This window comes from Marmota monax, unplaced genomic scaffold (genome assembly GCF_021218885.2).
Source record: "Marmota monax isolate L192 unplaced genomic scaffold, Marmota_monax_Labrador192_F-V1.1 WCK01_AAM20220418_F8-fsc00186, whole genome shotgun sequence".
Classification (NCBI taxonomy): domain Eukaryota; kingdom Metazoa; phylum Chordata; class Mammalia; order Rodentia; family Sciuridae; genus Marmota; species Marmota monax.
Genome location: NW_026694725.1, coordinates 236,318 through 256,733, shown reverse-complemented (window position 1 = coordinate 256,733; position 20,416 = coordinate 236,318). Strand labels below are relative to the sequence as shown.

The following is a 20,416-nucleotide window of genomic DNA, read 5'->3' as shown; positions in this document are numbered from 1 at the left end:
TGCTGTCAGAGAGAGAGAGCCTTCCCTGAAAGTCAGTGCAGGGAGATGAAAAGCCACGGACCCTCCAGGCCAACTTGCAGTGTGCAAGCCCTGCAAGAGGAAAAGAAAGATGTAGCTGCACAAAAAAGCTGGTGGTGGCTTGGCCTCAATGACAGGGCTGCCACATCAGTAGGCGATGTTAGATCAGCATTTGGTACTCCTGTCTAGGTGCAGTTCTGCTGCCTGTATCGCCTGTAAGGCCAAACCCCGCCTCCTCCATCCTGCCCCCCCAGCATCCCGATGGAGACTGCAGGATGCTGACACAGAAAGCCTGCAGTTGCTGGGAGCTTCTCCAGGATGCAGCCTGTGCGAGGAAAAAGGTTTGGACAAGAAGAAGAAGAGGAAAGAGAAACAAAAGTCCTCGGTTTGAGTCAGGGACAGATTTCGAGCTGAGAGCTGGTTGCTGGGTGGGGGCTGTGGAAGGGACACATGCAGTTCCTGGTTATGGCTCTTCTGCCCCCTGACCCACCTTGCGAAGCTCCTGTCAACCCAGAGGGGGGACTCAGCTGCAGCAGGAAGTGGCCTCTCAGGAAGGACTCAGGTGGGCTTTGGGGTTATTTGGAAGTAGGGAGGGAGACGGTATTGGGTACAGGGCCAGGGAAGCTGTGATGGCTGTGAGAATGCTTGACTGGAGTGGCAACAGGGGAGAAGGGGACACAGCTGTGGGACAGCCTGGGTGTAGATGAGAGTCTCTTGGTGCCGGCAATGCACTGTGCTTTCTGCAGAGCGACAGCAGAGAAGGGCCTGGATCTGAGGCTAAGGGTCAGCATGTCTGTGTCTTCAGACCACTGTGGGTGATGTGGACTGGCCAGCCCCCAGGCTTTCTGTCCCTCAGTGTCATTCTCTCACTGGTAAGTGGGATGGGGCGTGGGAGGATGGCATCACTGCACAGTGCACAGGGAAGGAGGAAGGGTGCAGTCACAGAGGTGGGTGAGGAGGGAAAGAAAGGGCTCCCGAGTCAGCACTGAGAGGCACCTGAAGGACTATTTCATCCTGGGAGACTCTCGGGGCATGGAGGCTGCTCTTCCCAAAGGGCCTGGCAGGACTGGCTGTGGGCTGGGCAGAGAATGGCAGCTGCTGACACACAGAGATGCTATGTGACCTTGCACAACACAGTCAACCTCTCTGGGACAAGAGCAATCATAACACTGGATTGTTATGGTAGTCCACAGTAAAAGAGACTTATAAAATATTATAAAATTATAAAAGTATTAACTATAAAATCATAATCAATATAAATATTGCATATAAATATATTAAATATAAAATTACATATCGAGTATAAAATTATTAAATATAAAGGTGTAATAGAATTTCTTGGGCTGGTGGTGTCTTACTGGCTCCACACAAGACCTCTTGAGAATTTTTTTTTAATGCTTTATCTGGGTTTCACCCTGGATCAATTATTCAAAGTAGAGCAAGGGACAGCAGACAGGCAGGAAGACTTTTTAAAATCTTCTTGGGTAATTCCAATGCTCTGTAAAGTTGAGACCTGCTTACAGGTCATAGGAAGTCTAAACATCCTGAAATAATCACTTGGAGCTCATGTATTTTAAAAAATGGAGTCTCCAACTTCTCCCAAATCTACTGATTTTTAGGGAGGCCTAGAAGTCTCTGTATAGCTGATCCTTTATATCCATGAGTTTCATACCCAATGATTCAACCAACCTTGGACCAAAACCATTCAGATAAAGATTGTACCTGTACTGTATATGTACACTATTTTTCTTATTCATTACTCCCTAAACAATGTAGTTTAACAAATATTTATATAGCACTTACATTTTACTAGGCACACAAAGCATCTAGAGACGATTTAAAGCATACAGGAAGATGTCTAGGTTCTATGCAAATACTATATGGTGTTACATAAGGGACTTGAGCATCTGCAGATTTGGGTATCTGTGGGGAATTCTGGAACCAGTCTTCTTCAGATTCCAATGGACAACTGAATTTAGCAAGCAATAAAAGCAGTGTAGACATGTTTATTCCAGCAAGGAGTTTGCCAATTATCTCCTTACCCACTGGATGAATAATCACACCTAGTGATGGTTCCTGAAGGCACAATGAGGGGACACATTCTCTTCAGACAGCATATTCAGATGCTTGTTTTGAGGAAGGGGTCCTGCCAGATAGCCATATCCAACCCATTCTGGCTCCACCGAAGTGATGGTCCAATTAAAAAATAACAAATTTCCCAGCCAGAGAGCCTGGGAACTTTAAGATAAAAGGGAAAGCAGGATGAGCTATCTGGATCACACCGATGAGCCGTGTTTTTGTGTTTTGTCGATAAGGTTGTTCAGGATTCCTTGCTTCACATTCTGTCTGCCGACTGTTCCATTCATAAGGCTGTATAAACACACATGCAGACACACACACACGCTCGCACTCACTCCACCCTCATCAAGCCAGGAATGGGAGAATAAAGAGGAATAAAGGAGACTGTGAACTGGGATCAGGCGACTGTGTTCCAAGGGAACACAAATAGTGTTAGTTATGAAAGGTATCCTAGTGGTTGTTTGGTTCAGACTTTTGATCTCACAGAGGCAATATCAGCAATAGCAGTTGAGAGTAGGACTCTGCAGCCAGACGGCCTGGGGTGAAATCCCACCACCCTGCTTCCTGGAGAGCTCCTTCCATGAAATGGGAAGACCACGGCAGGGCAGCTGAGTAGGTTACATAGGTGGGTAGCTGTGCCTGGTGTGTGGTGCACAGGACGGTTTTTTACTGCTGTGAGCATTGTTGCTGATGATTTATTCCAGGCAAGGAAGTCAAGGCCTGGCAAGATGATTGCTTTGTTCACACTCTCTGACTCTTATAAGAATATTGCCAAAGGGAAGAATCATGAATGTGAGCAAATCTCTGTACTAAGAGTGCTCACTGTAGCAGCACTTATAAGAACAAAAAACCAAGCAGCAGCTTAACTGTCCAACAGTGGGGTAGCTTACCAATCTGATGAAATCCGTGTGACAATTGCCTGAGAAAACTAGAGCCATAATGTGAGGTTTTTAAAATGAAATCCTGCATGATTTCTGTAGAGATACAGAAACAGAACTAGTGTTCTGTCAACAAACTATCAACACAGGGTATCTCTGGTTGTCAGTTGTGGGGATTTTTATTTTCTTCCTTATAATTTTCTGAATCATATTAATTTTCATAGTGAGTAGTGAGTCAAAAAATAAAATAAAACAAAATAAAGTGTTTGTTTCCAGAAACTTGCTCAAGGCCAAACAGCACCTTAGAAACACACAGGTTTTCCACTCATGTCCAGGGCTCTGCCCCCACCTCAGGCTGGATTAACAGCAGTAGTAAGAGAAGCCAAATGGGACCAGAAGGATGAACAGACACCAAAAAGTGGCAAGATGTGGTGGAAACGTGCAGGGCTGGATCCCAGCCCAGAAGCTTCCTAGGGCATAGCTGCAAAGGCAGCCCTGGACACATTGCCCAGAACCTTCTATCCTAAAGCCATAGTGTGGCAGGATGCATGAGCCCAGCACACAGTGTGTGCCCTGGAGGTTGCTCCTGGTCCTCTCTCAGAAATAGAAAGGAAGAAGCTTCAACACTGTGTGAGAATACAGTGTTGATAGAGGGTTCTACCAATGTTTCTTTTATCCTTTCTGCAGTCTCCCTAAGGTGCCCAGATGCAGAGAGTACTGGTTAGCATCCCTGCTAGTCTGCATTCGAGCTTCTCCTTAATATAGAAGCCTTTCCGTGCCCAACATTTTTCCAATCATAATGCCAAGGTGCTCGACACAGCCAAAACCAAGGAATGTTTATTTTGCAACATCAAAATAAAAAAGGATCTGGAAACACTTAAAACTAAGATAGATCTCATCTAAGAAAAATAAAAAGGTAGAAAGAAAGGGGGGGGCAGAGAGAGGGAGGGAAGACAAAAGTACAAAGATTGATCTTGATACCAGATAAAATTATTACCTCTCTCTAAAAACTTCTCTATAACCTGTTCAGTTCGTTCTTTAGATGTTAAATTCTGATCTTTGTATCTAAAATAAGAAGCTGGAGCAGAGGAGCTTTGAGATTCAAATATTCCGTATACAATTGAAATTTTAGCAAATCCAACTCTTTTTCAAAAAAATCTCTCCAGTGGCAACAACCAAGCAATAATGTGATTAAGGAAATGATCAAGAAGAGATCAAGCAAGCCCCCCCCCCCCCGCACACTTGGTGACTGCCCTTGAGCATCATAGGATCTTCAAGCAGAAACTCAATTGTCCAATCCAACCATCTCATTTTACAAATGAAGGCACTGGGCCAGAGAACAGTGCTACTGGCCAACACATGCTGAGAGCCAGACAGGTGACTCGTCCAGGGCCACACAGCAGCCTAGTGACAGACCCAGAATTAGATGCAATTCCCTTCTTCCCCCACAGTCTATTTGTTCTGATTTTCAGTGGATTTAAAGATCAGAGATGCAAGTAGATATCAGAAATGCTTTCTCATGGCTCAGGATGTCTAGAAAAGGAACAGGTACAAAGGCATTCACAGGTAAAAGCAATGACATCCTTTCTTCTTCTGATTCTGAGCACAGAAGGAAAACTACAGAAGAAAGGGTTTAGTCCTGGGCCAGCTGGTGTAGGAGCAGGTGGTGAGCCTCGGGCCCTCTGGGATGAACAGAGAAGAGTCAAGTCTGAGCTCCTCCAGCAGCCCAAAGAAATTCTAGCTGAAAAGAGCTGCCCTGGAAGAACCCAGTCCACCTGGAATTGTTCAACACTTGAAACACTTCAGGAGAGACAGAGCAAGTGTCACACTTGAAAGCAGTGTTTAAGGAAATAGGAAAGAATGAGAAAACCCAGTTGCTTATAGCTAATGGTATTTGTGTCTTGCTCACATTGTGAATAAGATTTTATAAACTGGGCTCTGTGGTGCATGCCTGTAATCCCAGTGGCTCGGGAGGCTGAGGCAGGAGGATCATGAGTTCAAAACCAGCCTCAGCAAAATTGAGGTGCTAAACAACTCAGTGAGACCCAATCTCTAAATAAAATACAAAATGGGGCTGCGGAAGTGGCCCAGTGGTGGAGTTCAATCCCCAGTACCCTGAGTTCAATCCCCAGTACCTCACCCACAGAAAAAGATTTTGTAAATATGACAATTAGTAATATGATCATTAGTAAGGTTATGTTCTCATTAGTAGGTTTAGTTAATTAGAATAGTGCTCATGAAAACAAACATGTGACAATCTTTGATTTGGTTAAGAACATGCATAGATTAGTTAAGACCACACCACAGCGAAGTGATGCAGGCATCCTCATCCACCCGGAAGAGCATCCAAATTGAAGACATCTGCTAACAAAGTAGATCAGAAATGGAATCTACAAAGATCAGCTCCCACATCTACCTTCTTAGAAGACTTTCTATTGAAGAAGGCTATAAAGGGCCATAGGGAGAGGGTGTCTCCTTTCACATTATCCAGAGTCTTATCAATAATTGTAAATATTGTGACTTTTTATGTAACATAAATTAATAGATTGAGAGTTATTATGATGGGTTGTAAACAAGAATGGCTAGTGAAAACGGAAGAATGGAAGGCTCACAATAGGTTTCCTATTAGGGGCTGAAACGTGGATCTGTGGTACAGCATGTGCCCAGCATGTACAAGGCCCTTGGTTCAGTCCCCAGGGCAACCAAAAACCAAGAATAAACAAACACTTTCTGCCCAACTGAAGAGGGGTGTGGAGAACGCTAAGAGGACTGAAGCCACAACATGGTCCATATGAAAAATCTCTGATGGCAGAAACTCCACGGACTCAAATCCATTGGAAGGAGTTTCAGATCTCTTTGACTTTCTCAATATGTATTTCTTGGATTAAACTTTCCATAGGGTATGAACAGAAGTGAGAGAGAGAGAGAGAGAGAGAGAGAGAGAGAGAGAGAGAGAGAGAGAGAATCAGTCTGTGGCAAAATAATTATAATAATAATTTTTACAACCCATCATAATAGCTCTCAATCTATTAATTTATGTTACATAAAAAGTCACAATATTTACTGAGTTAAAGAATTGACCTAGGCTTACTTGCTGGAAGACTTCTCAGAGCCTTTAATTTGAGGCGCACATGTGCTGTGTGTCTCCCAGAGGCAACATTCTGAAGCTCAGTGCCTGGGGATGGCTTTTCATGAGAATATCATGTAGGACCAGAGTTCTGCAAATCACATCTGGGGAACTCTGGCATGAGTTATTCTAGGTAGCATGGCCAGTTAAGCATCCATCTCAGTAGAGGACAAAATAGGAGAAAGGAAGTCGAAAGTGAGACAGGTGATGTACATCTAAGGCAGGAGGAAAACAACTCAACAAAAAAGATCATGAAGCTCAAACACAAAGAGTTCAAAGGCGTCTGTGCTAGGGATGCTCCTTCTCTGGGGAATATTCAGAACAGGTCTGTAATAACTTAGAAATGCAGAGTGATGGATTCCATGAGTTTTACCTAAGTCTCTTCCTGCTCCATTATTCTCTGTCAGTTTGCTTTGTTCTCTATTTATGTACCATTAAGTGAGTGCAGATGGCTTACTTGCAAATGAAACACATTCCTGAAATGCTGTGTATAAAGCAAATATATTATTTGTAAATGGAGTCATATTTTCCACTGATACAATTCCAAAGAAGAATGTTAACCTCACACATCATCAAAGGCGTAGAGGAGGCAATTCCACCTGTGTCCTTGAGCAGCTCTTGAGAGCTCTTCTCCCAGGGCCAACCCTGGAGAGGGATTGGCCAGGGACTTCTGATCTGAGCACACTGTCCACAATTGGTTATGCAATCTCTCAGTCAATCCCCAAGCATGTTGGAAGTTCTCAACTGATCCCAGAGATTCAGAATGGACAAGTCATCTCATTGCTTTCTCTGGGCCCACTTATATGAAAAAGCACCTCTGATAGCAAAATGATACTATTATACACACACAACTTTTCTGGAAGGTGTATGGAAAAACTGAAGCAGACAGACATTGAAATGGAGGCTCAGGATAGATTTCTTTTAATTGCAGCCTGATTTAACTTTTTTTGCACTCTTGTCTCATCTAACCTGCTACATCTGAACCAGAGCCAACTTTGACAAAGTTAAGTTAGGGCATATATTTGGGGAAAATGAAAGTATAGGATCCTTCTACTTTTTTTATTTGTTATATACTGGGGATTGAACCCAGGGACACTTAACCACCAAGCCATATCCCCAGCCATTTTTATATCTTATTTAGAAACAGGATCACACTGACTTGCTTAAGGCCTTACTAAATTGCTGAAACTGGCTTTGAACTTACAATCCTCCTGCCTAAACCTCTTGAGCCTCTGGAATTACAGGATCCAGCGGGATCTTTTTAAATTCTGGTTTTCAGAAATAAAAGATATCCCCAAGGAGAGAAGACCCACATGAAGTCACTGAGCTCTTGGAATCCCAAGGATTTGGATCTTACTCTAGTTCTAATTCCTTTGGCAACTGACCTCTTGAATTCTGGCCCTGAAATATTTTAATGAAATTACAGGTAAAACTAGAAGCTGAGGAAGGTTTTTCTGATCTCCTTCCAACAGCAGTTGGTTCAGTTCTATGACCATTTAATCTGCGACCAATAAACTTCCAAGGCAGGAGAGTCCACCTCAAAGCCAAAATACTGAGAACCACCCAGGATCTGGGAACAAAAGGGATCTGGAAGGATGATGATGTCATTCCCCCAACAGGACAAGGGCAGAGCCTGAGCTAAGAGCCAGTCATTATTCCAGGAAAGTGATGAGTCCCTGTCTCACGCCCTCTTGGTGCTGGCGAGCAGGAACAGAGTGGTGTCTCATTATCTGACACCCTGGAAGTAGGAGGCAGTCCTCAAATCAGAAATATCCAAATACTGAATTTTGCCCTGCCGTGTAGTTTGAATCTTAAATGTCTCCCCAAAAGACTCAGTCTTCAGCTTGGTGCTGTTGGGAGATGCCTAGACGGAAGGCGTTCAGTCATCAGGGGATATGACCTTAAAGGTGATAGTAGAACCCTGGTCCCTTCTTCTTCCTCTGTCTCTCTCTCTCTTCCATATCCCAGCCCCTACCATGATGTGCTTGCTATTCTTCCACTAGAGGCCTAAAAGTAATGTGTCTGTCCAGTCATGGACTGGAACTTCCAAAACTGTTAGTCAAAATATCCTTTTTGTCTTTATAAGCTTATTTATCTGGGGTATTTGTTATAGTAATGGAAAGCTGACTAACACGGCCTGACTGCTCATTTTAATCACTTTATATGGAAATCCTTAATTGCATCACATATTTCTCTGCCTGCTTAACTGGACAGAGGACACAGCACATTCTTGTTACTATGTGGTACCATCTTCATTCAGCCTCGTGATCCTGTCTCTCCTAGGTCACAGGGATCATCTTCTCCCAGATACAAGCTTCCACTTCCATGCTCATTGTCCTTTCTATCAGCCACATGCACTCCCACCTCATCTAACCTGCGACCTCTGAACCAGAGTCAACTTTGACACAGTTAAGTTAGATCACAGAGGAAAGCTCTGCAGAGAGGCCACAGTCACCAAAGTCTACAGGGTCACAGGATGACAGAGGTCAGTATAGTTTCCCTAAACATGGCACCTTTTGGTCTTTTGCTTCATAACCTTTGGCAGAAATGGACATATAGAGAAATGTTTTCCACCCATGAGGAAAATAAGGCCATGGGCATAATGAAAGCTGACCAACAGCCCCAGTCTCCGCATCCAGAAGGCTCACGGACAGCCTCTGGCCTTGGCAGCAAGACCCCAGGCTTCTGGTCTCATGGATTCAGGGTCCTTTTACCTTTCAGAGACTTGCTTTTTCTGTTAAATTTATTGACTTGGTAAAGGAAATCGTCATGGATTGGAAATCAGGAATGAGGATAATTGGAAGCAAAAAGAGACTCAACTCACTCTGAAGGGAACAACTATAACCCAGCTCCTGCTGATGATTGTTGGAAAGCAGATCAGGCCCAGATCTTTTGTTTTTCAATAAAAAAAAAATACAGAACTGTGAGTGAAATCTCCCAATACTTCCTAATATCGCATCATTATTGTCACACTCAATCTGATGACTTAGGACCTATTGAAAGGAGTAAAGTACAGTTTTAGGGTAGGCGCTCTGCTTGTGCTCCTTCTATAGTCACTAAAGCCATGTACAAGAAGGTTCCATACGCAGAAAATAAATGAATAAATAAATAACAACACACACACACACACACTTCCAGGTGCGTGTGTTAGGCTCCTACAGGTGCACATGTGTGTGCTCTCCTGGGTGAATATGGTCCCTGCTGTGAAGCACAGAAAGCAGTTACTGCAGGGAACACAAGCTATTTTCCCCATCATTCCAGACCTTTCTTCTCTTTCCAGCAATGCCAAATTGCCTTAAGGCAGCTGGGGAGTGCTTGTCTGATTTATGGCTCGACTACCATGGCTTCTGGAAACTTTGTTCATTCTTGCCCTAGTCCTGTGATTTATAAAAGACATCTATAACCCAGCAGCAACTTTTCCTTCTCTACCAGGGCAAGCAAGTGCAGGGAAGAGTGGAGAAGCTGGTTTCTAATTCCCAGAGCATCTGAAGTCAGCACTCTTGGGTAAGATGCTAAACTTTTGCATTCCTTCTTCCTTCCTGAATCCAAAACAGAAGCCTCAAGTGACCCCCTGCTTTTCTGACAGGGGTTTCTCTAGCTAAGCCTGATGCTTCGGTAACCTGGAAAGTCTGGGGAGGGAAAGATAAAATTGCAAACATTTTAATTCCATTTCCTATGGGAAGTTCTGCTAAGGAGTTTGGTTGGATAGGAAATAAAGTCATTCATTAAAAAGAAAATATTCAAGTAATCCTTAGATTTCCATCTTCTGGGGAAAAGGATGCTGGGATCGGAGTCAGTAAATGAGTGTTCCCGACTCAGCTCTGCCCACATACCTGTGGGGTCTTGAGTTAATCAGTTCACTTCTCTGCCTCAGTTTCCTCCTTCATGAAAAGAGGCATTTACTGCCCCTTTCAGCTCTCACATCCCGTCTGTCTGTGACCTTCAGTACTGCCCTTGGCAATGCTCTGGTGCTCAGAGAAAGGTTTAAGTAAAGTTTCTCCTTTTTATTTTGGTTGGAAATGAACCTTGTTGGAAAAAAAAAAAAAAAAATATATATATATATATATATATATATATATATATATATATATATATATATATATTACCAGTATATCCATCCTATTCCTTCGATAATCATTTGGATGACATTTCTATACATTCACTCATATCTTAAGTGCAATTATTTAAAGAAATTCTGCTGTGATTCTTCTAGGCAAAGAGCCTTCTGGTAAAGCAGAGAGCTAACCAAAGTCTAGTTTTTATGTCATTTTTCATTTAAATGTTTGTGTCAAAGAACAAAACCGAAAGGTGAGGACCCTGCCTTTCTTTTGAGAGAGCAGGTGGGCCTGGGCCTGCTCTCAGGTGGACATTCAGTGTCACTCATCAGAACTGTGCTTTGCTGAGAGTTCATTTCCTGCTAAGCCCTTTAACTGGCAGCCTTGTGTAACCCTCACCACAATCCTAAGAGGCAAGTGGTATCAGCTTCCTTGTTTTGCAGATGACAAAACTAAAGCTTAGCAAGGTCAAATGAGGTGCAGACCCAAGTTCAACTCCAAAGGCAGGCAAGCTCTGAATCCAGAAACAGGAGGGTAGCCATGCTTCCTTGCCCTGGTCTGGATCCTTCAAGAGAAGCTGAAGGGGTCACAGCAGTGCGCTGAGGGCATGCAGAGCATTCTGGGCTGCACTGAGACCCCCAAGGAAAGCTGCAGTAGTTGCTCTTTAGCCAGGAGGAGGCAAATGAGACTCTCATATGTAGAAGAAGCTGGCTTCTTCCAACTTCAGGGTCTCCTCTCCCTCCACCTTTGAGAAGGACAGGGAAGCTGAAACACAACCTGCAAAGTGGAGAGGACATGAAAGTGGTCGGGAACCGAATGGGTAGTGAAGATGATGACCAGAGGGAGAAGAATGGAACAGAGTAACAAAGGGCTCTGTAGAACAACGTTCCATTTATCTGAGACGTCCACACAGACATAGGAGAAATCTCCAGGTGCTTTCAGAGCCCCATGGGGGAGGGGCTTAGCACACCTGCAGCTTCTCCATCACAGACAAATTGGCACGTAAACAAAAATCTATATATGCAATTAGGAGCCACAGCTTCTCTCTTTCTTTTTGCTCAGTATGGGTCAGACGCTCACTGCACTCCATTCCACACACCATCTGTGATAGACCACACATAGCCATGTGCCCTTGAACATGTCACCACCCCTCTGAGCCTCAATTTCTCTTCTCCACCAAAGAGGAAAACAACCTGCCTACCTGCTTTGTTTTGTGGTAGTAGGCACATGATCATCATAGTCGATCTTTATATAGTGCTTGCGAGTTTAAACATTGTACGTGTATTAATCTATTTAATCGGGGCTGGGATTGTGGCTCAGCAGTAGAGTGCTTGCCTAGCACCGGTGGGAACCGGGTTCGATCCTCAGCACCACATAAAAATAAAAGCATTGTGTAGAGTCCATCTATACCTAAGAAATAAATATTTAAAAATAAATCTATTTAATCATCAAAACAGCCCTATGTTGTCAGAGCTATTTTTACTCCCCTCTCCAGTTGACCAAGAGGGCAACTGAGGCTCAGAACAATTTCATAACTTGCCCCAGTGTCACCCAGCAGAGGAGGGACTTGGACCTAACCACCTGGCTCCGGCGTTCATGGCCCTCACCATTTTATTCTAGAGCTTACTGCCTGAGGAGAGCGCTGGGTGGGTCTTTGTCAGAGGACAGCCTCCTTCTTGTTTCTATTAGAACTCCCCTCAGAGGGGAGGCTGCACAGCAGGGTCCAGTTCACCGGGGAGGGTGAAGCTGCCGTCGAGGGTGGCAGATGCTAGCCAGGTGCCCGGCAGGCTTCCTGGAGGTGAGGGAAGGAATGGGCATCCTCCAGCCCCTCCCAGCCAAGGGACTGTCTTGCTATGTTCTTTTTCAAAGTGGTGTCTTTGCTGCCAAGACCGGGTTTGTCTGTCTCCTGGAGACAGCGGTTGTCAAGCCCTGAGAGAACAGCAAGCATGTCAAAAATAGCAGCGCCAGCAGACTGCGCGGCTGCAATTTCCTTTTGAAATGTCGGCTTTGCTCTCGCCAAAGAGCCAAGGTCTGTCTACCCTCCTTGCAAACTGCAGCAGAGGCAACTTAAGGGTCCAAAATGTTTCCCAGGGGCAGGCAAAGTGTATCATCACAGGAGCAACTGAGAGAAAATTCTCCATATAGTAACAATGATACGGTTGGAGTTGGGTTAAATGAAGAAGAAGAAAAAAAAATTTGCCATAATCCGCAGCAAGGTCGGCCCCAAATAGGTCAGTGATAGCCAAGGCTAGACCAGTGTTACCTGTCCTGGCTGGTTCTCTCGTTCTCTCTCGTTCTCTCTCTCTCTCTCTCTCTCTAGGAATGAGAGAGTCATTATCCTGTTGGGATAACACTTCCTAAGTGTCACTGATAGGTTTCCACTCCTCCTTTAGGGTCACATGTGAAGCAAGGGGATGAGGACCAAGAAGGAACAAAGAAGCAGGCTAAATTATTTCCTCAAGTTCAGAACAAAGGGACATGAAAACAGGACAATCTGCAACTCCGCAGGGACTGCAAGCCCAGAAGGGGAAAGTGGTGCATCGGGAAACCCAGCAACATGAGAACTAAGAGCCCATCTGTCCTTATTCCCAGTGGCCCGTGTGTGGGAAGATATGTTCTCTCCCTCCAAACCCCCAAGCGCCAGACCTTATTCTGCCATGAGATATCTGTGCAGCCTGGTATAAAGAGGAACACAGAAAGGAACCCTACTGTTGAATAAATGGATTTCTTTCCCTCCTCTAAGTGATCATGACACGCTAGAATCAGACCACACTTTCCTTCCCATAGTAATAGCACACCGTCAAAACCAATCAGAGCCAGGATGGCAAGTCCAGCCACATTGTCCTGGGAGGACAATGTTCTCTGGGAATCTAGCTTGGCATTTATGTAGAGATGCAGGGCAACAGAAATCCTGCCTGAAGCAAGAGCTCAACCAGTAGGGAGAAGGAATAATAAGTTGGCAGGACTAGAAAGTGTCATCTGGCAGAAAGCCCTAAGGGAGAGAAGGAAGAGATCCTGTGGCACAGGCCAGAGGAAGAAGAGAAGGAACTGGCTCACAGATAACAATGCAAAGGTAAAATGAATGAAGGTTGTCATCTCCCACTTCTTTGGTTTATCCAAAGCACTAGAGACTGCTGGTCCTCATTCTAGGGCAAAGAAGGGTTAATGACTACTTTAGTGGGTAGTTGAGGTTGGAGGTTGGGAGAAATAAAACCTTGGCTTCTAGGAAATTTCTTAAGGAAGTCAGAGTTTACAGGTCCAAGAATTAGGTGGGGCTTTTGGTTTGTTTGCAGAGGATTTATTTATTTGTTTGTTTGTGGCCCCCCAAAAAAACACATTCTTTGAGCAAGCTCACCTCCCTACTCCTATATAATTAATATGTCCAACACATTCATCATTAGTTCAGGATGCGCTAGTCATACTCTGCACCTACCAAAAGAATGGCTTGACATAATTTTGGAGAAAGAAAAAGGATATAAATCCTACAGTAGCTTCATAGACCAAAAAAACACACACACTATCAGTTCTTGGTATCGTACACAAATCGCAAGGTGCAACTGCATGAAAGCTCTGAAGTGTCCCCGTGTGGCAGAAGAAAAAAACTGTCATTCCATTACAGACCTTCAATCTGGTCCATCACTAGAGATGCTAACCTTGACTTATAAAACCAAATCTTCCTCCCATTGCAGTGGGAGACTCCCGGGTTACTAGACTCATGTCTCCTTTTCCCCCAAATTGCAATGTTTTCTGTTGTTGTTGTTAACTTTTGGAGTTGTTAATGACAATAATGATTGTCCCCACAGTTCTATTTCAGAACATTTCCATCACCCCCAAAAGTACTTTGGTGCTAGCTTAACAGCCCAGTCTTGGGCCCCTGAGGAGCCTGGGGTTGTCCTAATGTTCTGATGTCCTGATGCAGATGGGACTTAAAAACCTACGTGCCACAGCCTCCAGTAGGGCAACCACACAGTCTCCTTACGGACTGGTGGGGAATCTTAACCTACATCTCCAAGGAGCATCTCCTGCACCTTACACCACTGGGAATGGTGTCTCTCAGTCTCTCTGCCCTAGTGCACAAGGGAGCCAGCCACAGGCTAAGCAAACCTCCAAGTCAATGATTGGCAGTTATCAGGCGACCCCGAGTGAAGGACTTTCCCATTCTAACTTCAATCTTATACCTTCCTCCCAAGTCCTCTTTTTTTCTGTTTATTTTCCTATTCCTACTGTTCCTTTGTCTTCAACATCTCTGCAAGGTTCTTAAGGTTCAGGAACCCTAAGATGACATACTCTAGTACTATATGGCAGAATATTAATATAAGGCATCAAGTTCATTCTCTCTCCCCTGCTCCCACCCCTCTCCCCCTCCCTCTTTCATCTTTATATGTTCAGGAAATCACTGGGAGATGTTTTTCTAAACCCAGAGCATCCCAAGTTCCTTGGTAAGTGCAGGACATCCCCCAATAGGGGAGTGTGGCAAGAAAGGATGGGGAACTGAGGTGTCAGGAAACAGGGAATCCTCTGGCTGGAGGCCGACCTTTTCAAAAACACCCAGGATCACAGCTGTCCTAGAATTCAACAGAAACACCGTAGGTGCTGCCAGCCACCCAAAAGGTACAGAGAGGGAGAAAGAGGAAGAAAAATACACAGAGAAAGAAGAAGAGGTTGAAAACAATGGGGTGGGGGCAGGAGAAATGAAACAGAGAAGGAAGAAAAAAAAGGCACAGAAAGGAATAAAAAAAGGAGAAAAGGGAGAGGAAAGAGAGGAGGGAAAGAGATGGTAAGAAAGGTGTGGGAGAAGCAGCATTGAGAGGACAGAGACAGAGGAAAAGGAAGTGAATGGAGGCACAGAAAATACACAGAGATGGAGCAAGGTGGTCACAAAGAAAAGGCAAATGAAACCCTGCTCCCCCACCAAACTTAATCTTCTCCTACTTTCTCTCCCTGCTGTCCAGATTTCTAATTTGGCATGGAGGCTGATCCAGGAGCAAAATTCCCCCACAGCAGGACCTACCTCAGGTACAAAGACAGCCAGCTGTCCCTCCTCACTCCTCAGGGACGCTCTCGGGCAGAAGGAGTATCCCTCAGTCCAGGCTGAGGCTGACAGTCCCAGGAAGTCCTCTGGGAGCCCCTGTCGGCTCCAGTCAGGTATAAAGATGGCTTGGTATAAAGAGTCCACCTTTCCTGACAGCTGGGAGTCCCCATCCCAGCTGGGCCAGCAACACACAGTGCGTATTCTCCTGATGCTCAGGTCACGACATCCACATAAAGAGACTCACAGTCAGAGAGGGGCCATTGGACAAAATCCTTCACAGAAACTAGATTGGGCCACAGTCTTTCGGGTTTTCTTCCATGTCTCAAGAAGAACTGTGAGATCCCTCCCAGGAGCTCGACTACTCCCCGAGAAGAAGGGGCTTCATTTCTCTCAGTCTCTCTTAGAGCTGGGAAGATCCTCTGTCTTAGGAGATGAGAACTCCATGACACCTAAGGCTAGGACTGTTCTCAGCAAAGCCCAGCCTGGCTGCTTCTGGAGGAACACACTGTCCATTCTGAGGGCTCCCCTGGTCATTTTTAAAAGCATAACATTGATGTTGGTTTAACTGGGCAGCTGCTAAGCATTCAAGTTTCTGAAGACTCAGGGGTAAGATGAGGCAGCTTCAAGGACTGGGTAGGGGAAACCAGGAAGAATCCAAGGAGGAAGTTCAAGAAGTTTAGTTTCCTCCACATTTTCCAAGGTCCTGTGTCCCTGTCCTGGCTCTACCTGCCCCTAAACCAATAGTAGAAGGTGCTCCCATTTGAGAAGCTGGGAATATGTAGTCTGTTCTCCCTTGATGCCCGAATCAGAAGACTGAGAGAACAGTCTGGAAGGTTGCTACGGCAACCAGAGTCCCTAGAGATCCCAGCTCTCCACAAACCTTTTACTTTCAGGCATGCTCTGATTTGAAAAGGCAATGTTTGCTCAGGGATGATGATGAGCATGATCACATACACATATCTACAGATACATGCATACATGTCCCAACAGGGGGCATCCCTTTAGCTACTGACATGGGCCCTTCTTTTCCCAAATAGCCAGGAGTAACAGAAGAGATTTGGAAAAATAGCACTTCCTGACCTTGGAACAGGTTTCTGAATCATAAACACCTTTGTCTCCTACTATGTTTCAGGTTTAAGGAAGCCAATCTCCTAGGCAAGGTGACCTCCAGCCCTAAAAAGGATCTACCCAGCCTGTCTAAAGATGATTCTCCATTCGGAAGGGTAAGAAAAAAGACTGAGGCGCAGCCCAAGAGCCCAGGGAAGGATTTAGGAAGTGAAGAGCTCATAATGAATGGCTATTCTTGGGTTTTGGTTCCAAGGCAGAAAATCTGGGGGGGGGGTCTTACTTCTGGGAGGTGGGGAGACAGGGTAATGAACTAAAAATCAAATCAACGACTATAATTCACATATGTGCATAGTGTCTTCCCCAGCTTCCCAGATGAGCTCATTGACATTCACCATGAGGTAGGGAGGGGAAGACATTAATGTTCCCATTTAATGGGGGGAAACTGAGGCACAAAGAGGGACTGTGGTGCCAAAGCTACCCTGTAAAGCTGTGGCAAAATCCAGATTTCAGTCTGGCACTCACAGAAGCTACACTGCCTCTCAAGCAAACCCTCAAAGGCTATCCCTCAGAAGTTGCTCTTCGGGAATTTTTATTTTTTAAAAATTTTCATCTAAGAGTCTTAAAGCATAGTTATAAAATTAAAAGCATTGTAACAGTCCTTTCAGTTTCAGAACTGCACCCAGAAGAGATTCAAACAGTACATCACAGTTTATCAAAGGCAAGAAACAAAGGGTAAAGTGACCGGGGAGAAAAGAGGGAAGTGGGCAGGTGGGATGGATGGCAGTAGTTTCACAATGGAAGAGGATGGCTGAGTCCAGGTGGGAAACAGCCAGATTACCTTACCAGTTTGAGCAGGCCAGATACAGCTCCAGGGGGCCGAGCAGGTGAATGTTTGCTTGACTCAGCAAAAACCCCTACCAGTGTCAGCAAAGGAATAATGCTTGTTCCTTAACCTAAGCCACATATGTCATTACCCATAAAATGAGAAGAAACTGGCAATCAGTATGTGTTTTCACCTGTCTACAGATTTGAGCTGGGGTTGCTTTAGAAAGCCTTCACCTGAAATCCTAAGTCAAATTCCCAGGAAGAAGAGTGGAAAGCCAGAGAGGGTTCTGGTGAAATGAGGGAGAAAAAAACCTGACATCTGCAACAAGATTACTCTGCCCCTCCAAAATGACAATCTCTGCTTAGTGGTACCTTGCTTCTGGTTTGTGATCAAGCCAGTTGCTTGACTATATTCAGCCATTTCTCCTGGTTCTGTAGGTCCTGTTTCCAGTTCCTCTGCACAGGAAGGCACTTGCACAAAAAGAGTATTTGGCTCTGAGAAGGAACCTTCCTGGAAGCTCAAGAGAGAGTCAGGGATAAGAGTGGGGAGGACTAAATGCAGACCAAAGACCAGTGTTTCCTATACCAGATCACAGCTGGGAGAATCCTTTGGCCCCTTGGTCCAGGACTGACCCTCATGTCCTCCAGATCATCCACTTTAATTGCATTTTCTTTCATTCCATCCAAGATTAGAAATGGATAACATATTTTGAGGCTGTATAACTAAATCTGTATAGAGGGTGCTCTGCAGGATGACCAGCAGGTGTTACAGTTCATGGAATGAAACAGCACATTGAGTATTGTTTCCATCTTCCAGCTTCCACCAGTTATCAAGAAGCTAAGACAGGTACATGCCCCCCAAAGCAAAGGACAATAAGGAGAGTAATAGGACTCAAGTATGGCTGATTTCCATCCTATTAATGTTTCTGCTCCTAAAGATAAGACAAGTTCCAGACAGGAAAAATCAGAGTCTTGAGGGAAGGTCAGACAGAACAGTATATCTCATCCACGTGACAGAAGATGGACATGATTGGGTGGCACCGTTGCAATTTCAAAAATGTCACTTAGATGGATAAACCTTGAATGCTGTTCAGGTCAAGCAACAAGGTTGACAGTCCAGGTATTTGGTCCTGGTTGCCATGTACTGGGTGTAGGGAGAGGGAGTCAAGAGGTCAGCTGGATCTAGGGTGAGAGTTGTGAGGATGAGAAAGAAGCCTAAGAGTTAGTTCACTTAGTACACCCTTCTCATGTAGTCTCTGCCCGCCTGGGTCAAACCTCTGTGAGCATCCTTTTCTCTGCAAATGCCCGATGTGGAGTGGGAAGGTAGCTGGGCCTCCGTTCCCGGGGGGCCTCAGAGAAGTCCGGCTTGCCAAGTCCATTGTCAGTTGCCTTCAGGTCTGGTGTAGGCTGCCCACAAGTGACGTGGGTATACTGGCCTTGCTCCTCCTGCTCTGTCTCCCGGTGGTAGAAGTAGTTGAAGTTGGAAACGATGACTGGCACAGGCAGGGCAATGGTGAGGACCCCAGCGATGGCGCACAGAGAGCCCACGATCTTGCCCCCGACAGTCATGGGGTACATATCTCCATAACCCACTGTGGTCATTGTAACCACTGCCCACCAGAAGGCATCTGGGATGCTGGGGAAGAGTGAATCATCATCATCAGCCTCTGCAAAGTAGACGGCACTGGAAAAGAGGATGACTCCAATGAAGAGGAAGAAGATGAGCAGGCCCAGCTCCCTCATGGAGGCCTGCAAGGTCTTCCCCAGGATCTGCAGCCCTTTGGAATGGCGGGAGAGCTTGAAGATGCGGAACACCCGGACCAAGCGAATCACCCTGAGGATGGCCAGGGACATGGCCTGCTGCCCATTCTGGCCACCCCCTCCACTGGCTGGCTGCTGCTCCTGCTGCTGCACTAATTCAGTGCCCAGGGTGATGAAGTAGGGGAAGATGGCCACCAAGTCAATGATGTTCATGATGTTGCGGAAGAAGGCCGGCTTGCTGGGGCAGGCAGAAAAGCGCACCAGGAGCTCAAAAGTGAACCAAACAATGCAGAGAGTCTCCACCAGAAAGAAGGGATCTGTGAAGAAGGAGCCCCCAAGAGTACTGAGTGAGGACGAACCTCCTGTCCCCATTCCCCCAGAGGTGATGCCCGGGTGAAATGTATAGGAATCATCTTCCTCTTCCTCCTCCTCCTGACTTCCCCTGGAAACTGGGGAGACTCGGCTCACACCACCATCATTGCTTCCACTGCGACCATCTGCACGAAACTGGGGCAAGGTCTCCAGGCAAAAGATGACGATGGAGATGAGAATGACCAATACGGAGACAATAGCGATGCCTCTGGCGGGCCCGGAGCTCTCAGGATACTCAAAAAGAAGCCAAACCTGGCGCTGGAAGGGCTGGGAGGGTAGCGGCTTCTCGTCCTCTCCACCTTCGGGCAGACAGCCCTCATCCTCCCGGAAGGCCGCCAAGGCTTCATCCCCCAGTTGATAGAAGCGAATCTCCTCCATGAAGATGTCGAGGGGCACGTTGACCGGCCTCCGCAGGCGGCCCCCCGACTGGTAGTAGTACAGGATGGCATCGAAGCTGGGCCGGTTGCGGTCGAAGAAGTATTCATTCCTCAGTGGGTCAAAGAAGCGGACTCGGCGGCCAGGGTCCCCAAGCAGCGTGTCAGGAAATAGCGACAGGGTGCGCAGTTGTGTCTCAAAGCGCAGCCCGGAGATATTGATCACCAGCCGCTCGCTACTACAGCAGCCCCCGCCGCCAGCGGCCTCCGGGAAGTCTCCGGCATCCTGTTGCTCCCCCTCCGGCCCACGGACCTCCCCCGGCGCCGCCAGCGTAAGGGATTTCTCCGATCTCATGTCCTCTTGGCTGTGCGCTCCCCGCCACTAGGACGGCGCCCACGACCCAACCTCGCGCGCGCGCTGCACCCGCTTCCCAGTTCCCGGTTGCGCTCCCTCCTTAGGGTGGGGCTCGCGCTCCTGCAGGCTAGCGGTCTGACCTGGCGTTTGGGTTGGTGAGCCCTGAAGCCCTGATCCCTGCAAGGATAGGTCTGGGAGGTGACCTGGGCGCAGAGGATTTGGCTCCGTGCTTCTGATACCCGCGCCTCGGTGCTGGTGCTTACTGAGATGCCTGGAATCTCAAACTGGCGCGTGAAATTGGCCGTCCGAAAAGACGCGTGGCTTCGCCCCTTGCTGTGCCTGAGGCTGGGCTCCTGGACGCTGGGGTCCGCCCTCCAGACGAGCTGGCTCTTCCCAGCTCCCACTGCGCTTCTCCAACAGCTCAAGCCCCCGGCGGCCGCTGGTACCAAAGCGCCAGATGCGCCTCCCTCCG

At 46.4% G+C, this 20,416-nt stretch overlaps 1 protein-coding gene and 1 long non-coding RNA gene across 3 annotated transcripts in view; one reads left to right on the top strand and one right to left on the bottom strand.

Moving 5' to 3' along the window:
* Kcna6 (potassium voltage-gated channel subfamily A member 6) overlaps positions 1-19,951 on the bottom strand; it is a 38,008-nt gene extending 18,057 nt beyond the window's left edge. The window contains exon 1 of one of the 2 annotated variants that reach the window (XM_046424190.2): positions 15,169-19,951. In XM_046424190.2, the coding sequence (XP_046280146.1) occupies positions 18,352-19,944 (1,593 nt within the window). In that variant the 5' untranslated portion in view covers positions 19,945-19,951 and the 3' untranslated portion in view covers positions 15,169-18,351. The remainder of the gene's footprint in view (positions 1-15,168) is intronic. The other variant, XM_058572528.1, reaches the window with a different exon arrangement.
* On the top strand, positions 233-16,522 carry LOC131423389 (uncharacterized). Its single transcript, XR_009224877.1, has 4 exons — positions 233-580; positions 9,535-9,606; positions 15,110-15,173; positions 16,322-16,522. It is a non-coding gene; the product is annotated as an uncharacterized LOC131423389 (long non-coding RNA).
* Positions 19,952-20,416: the final 465 nt, after the last annotated feature.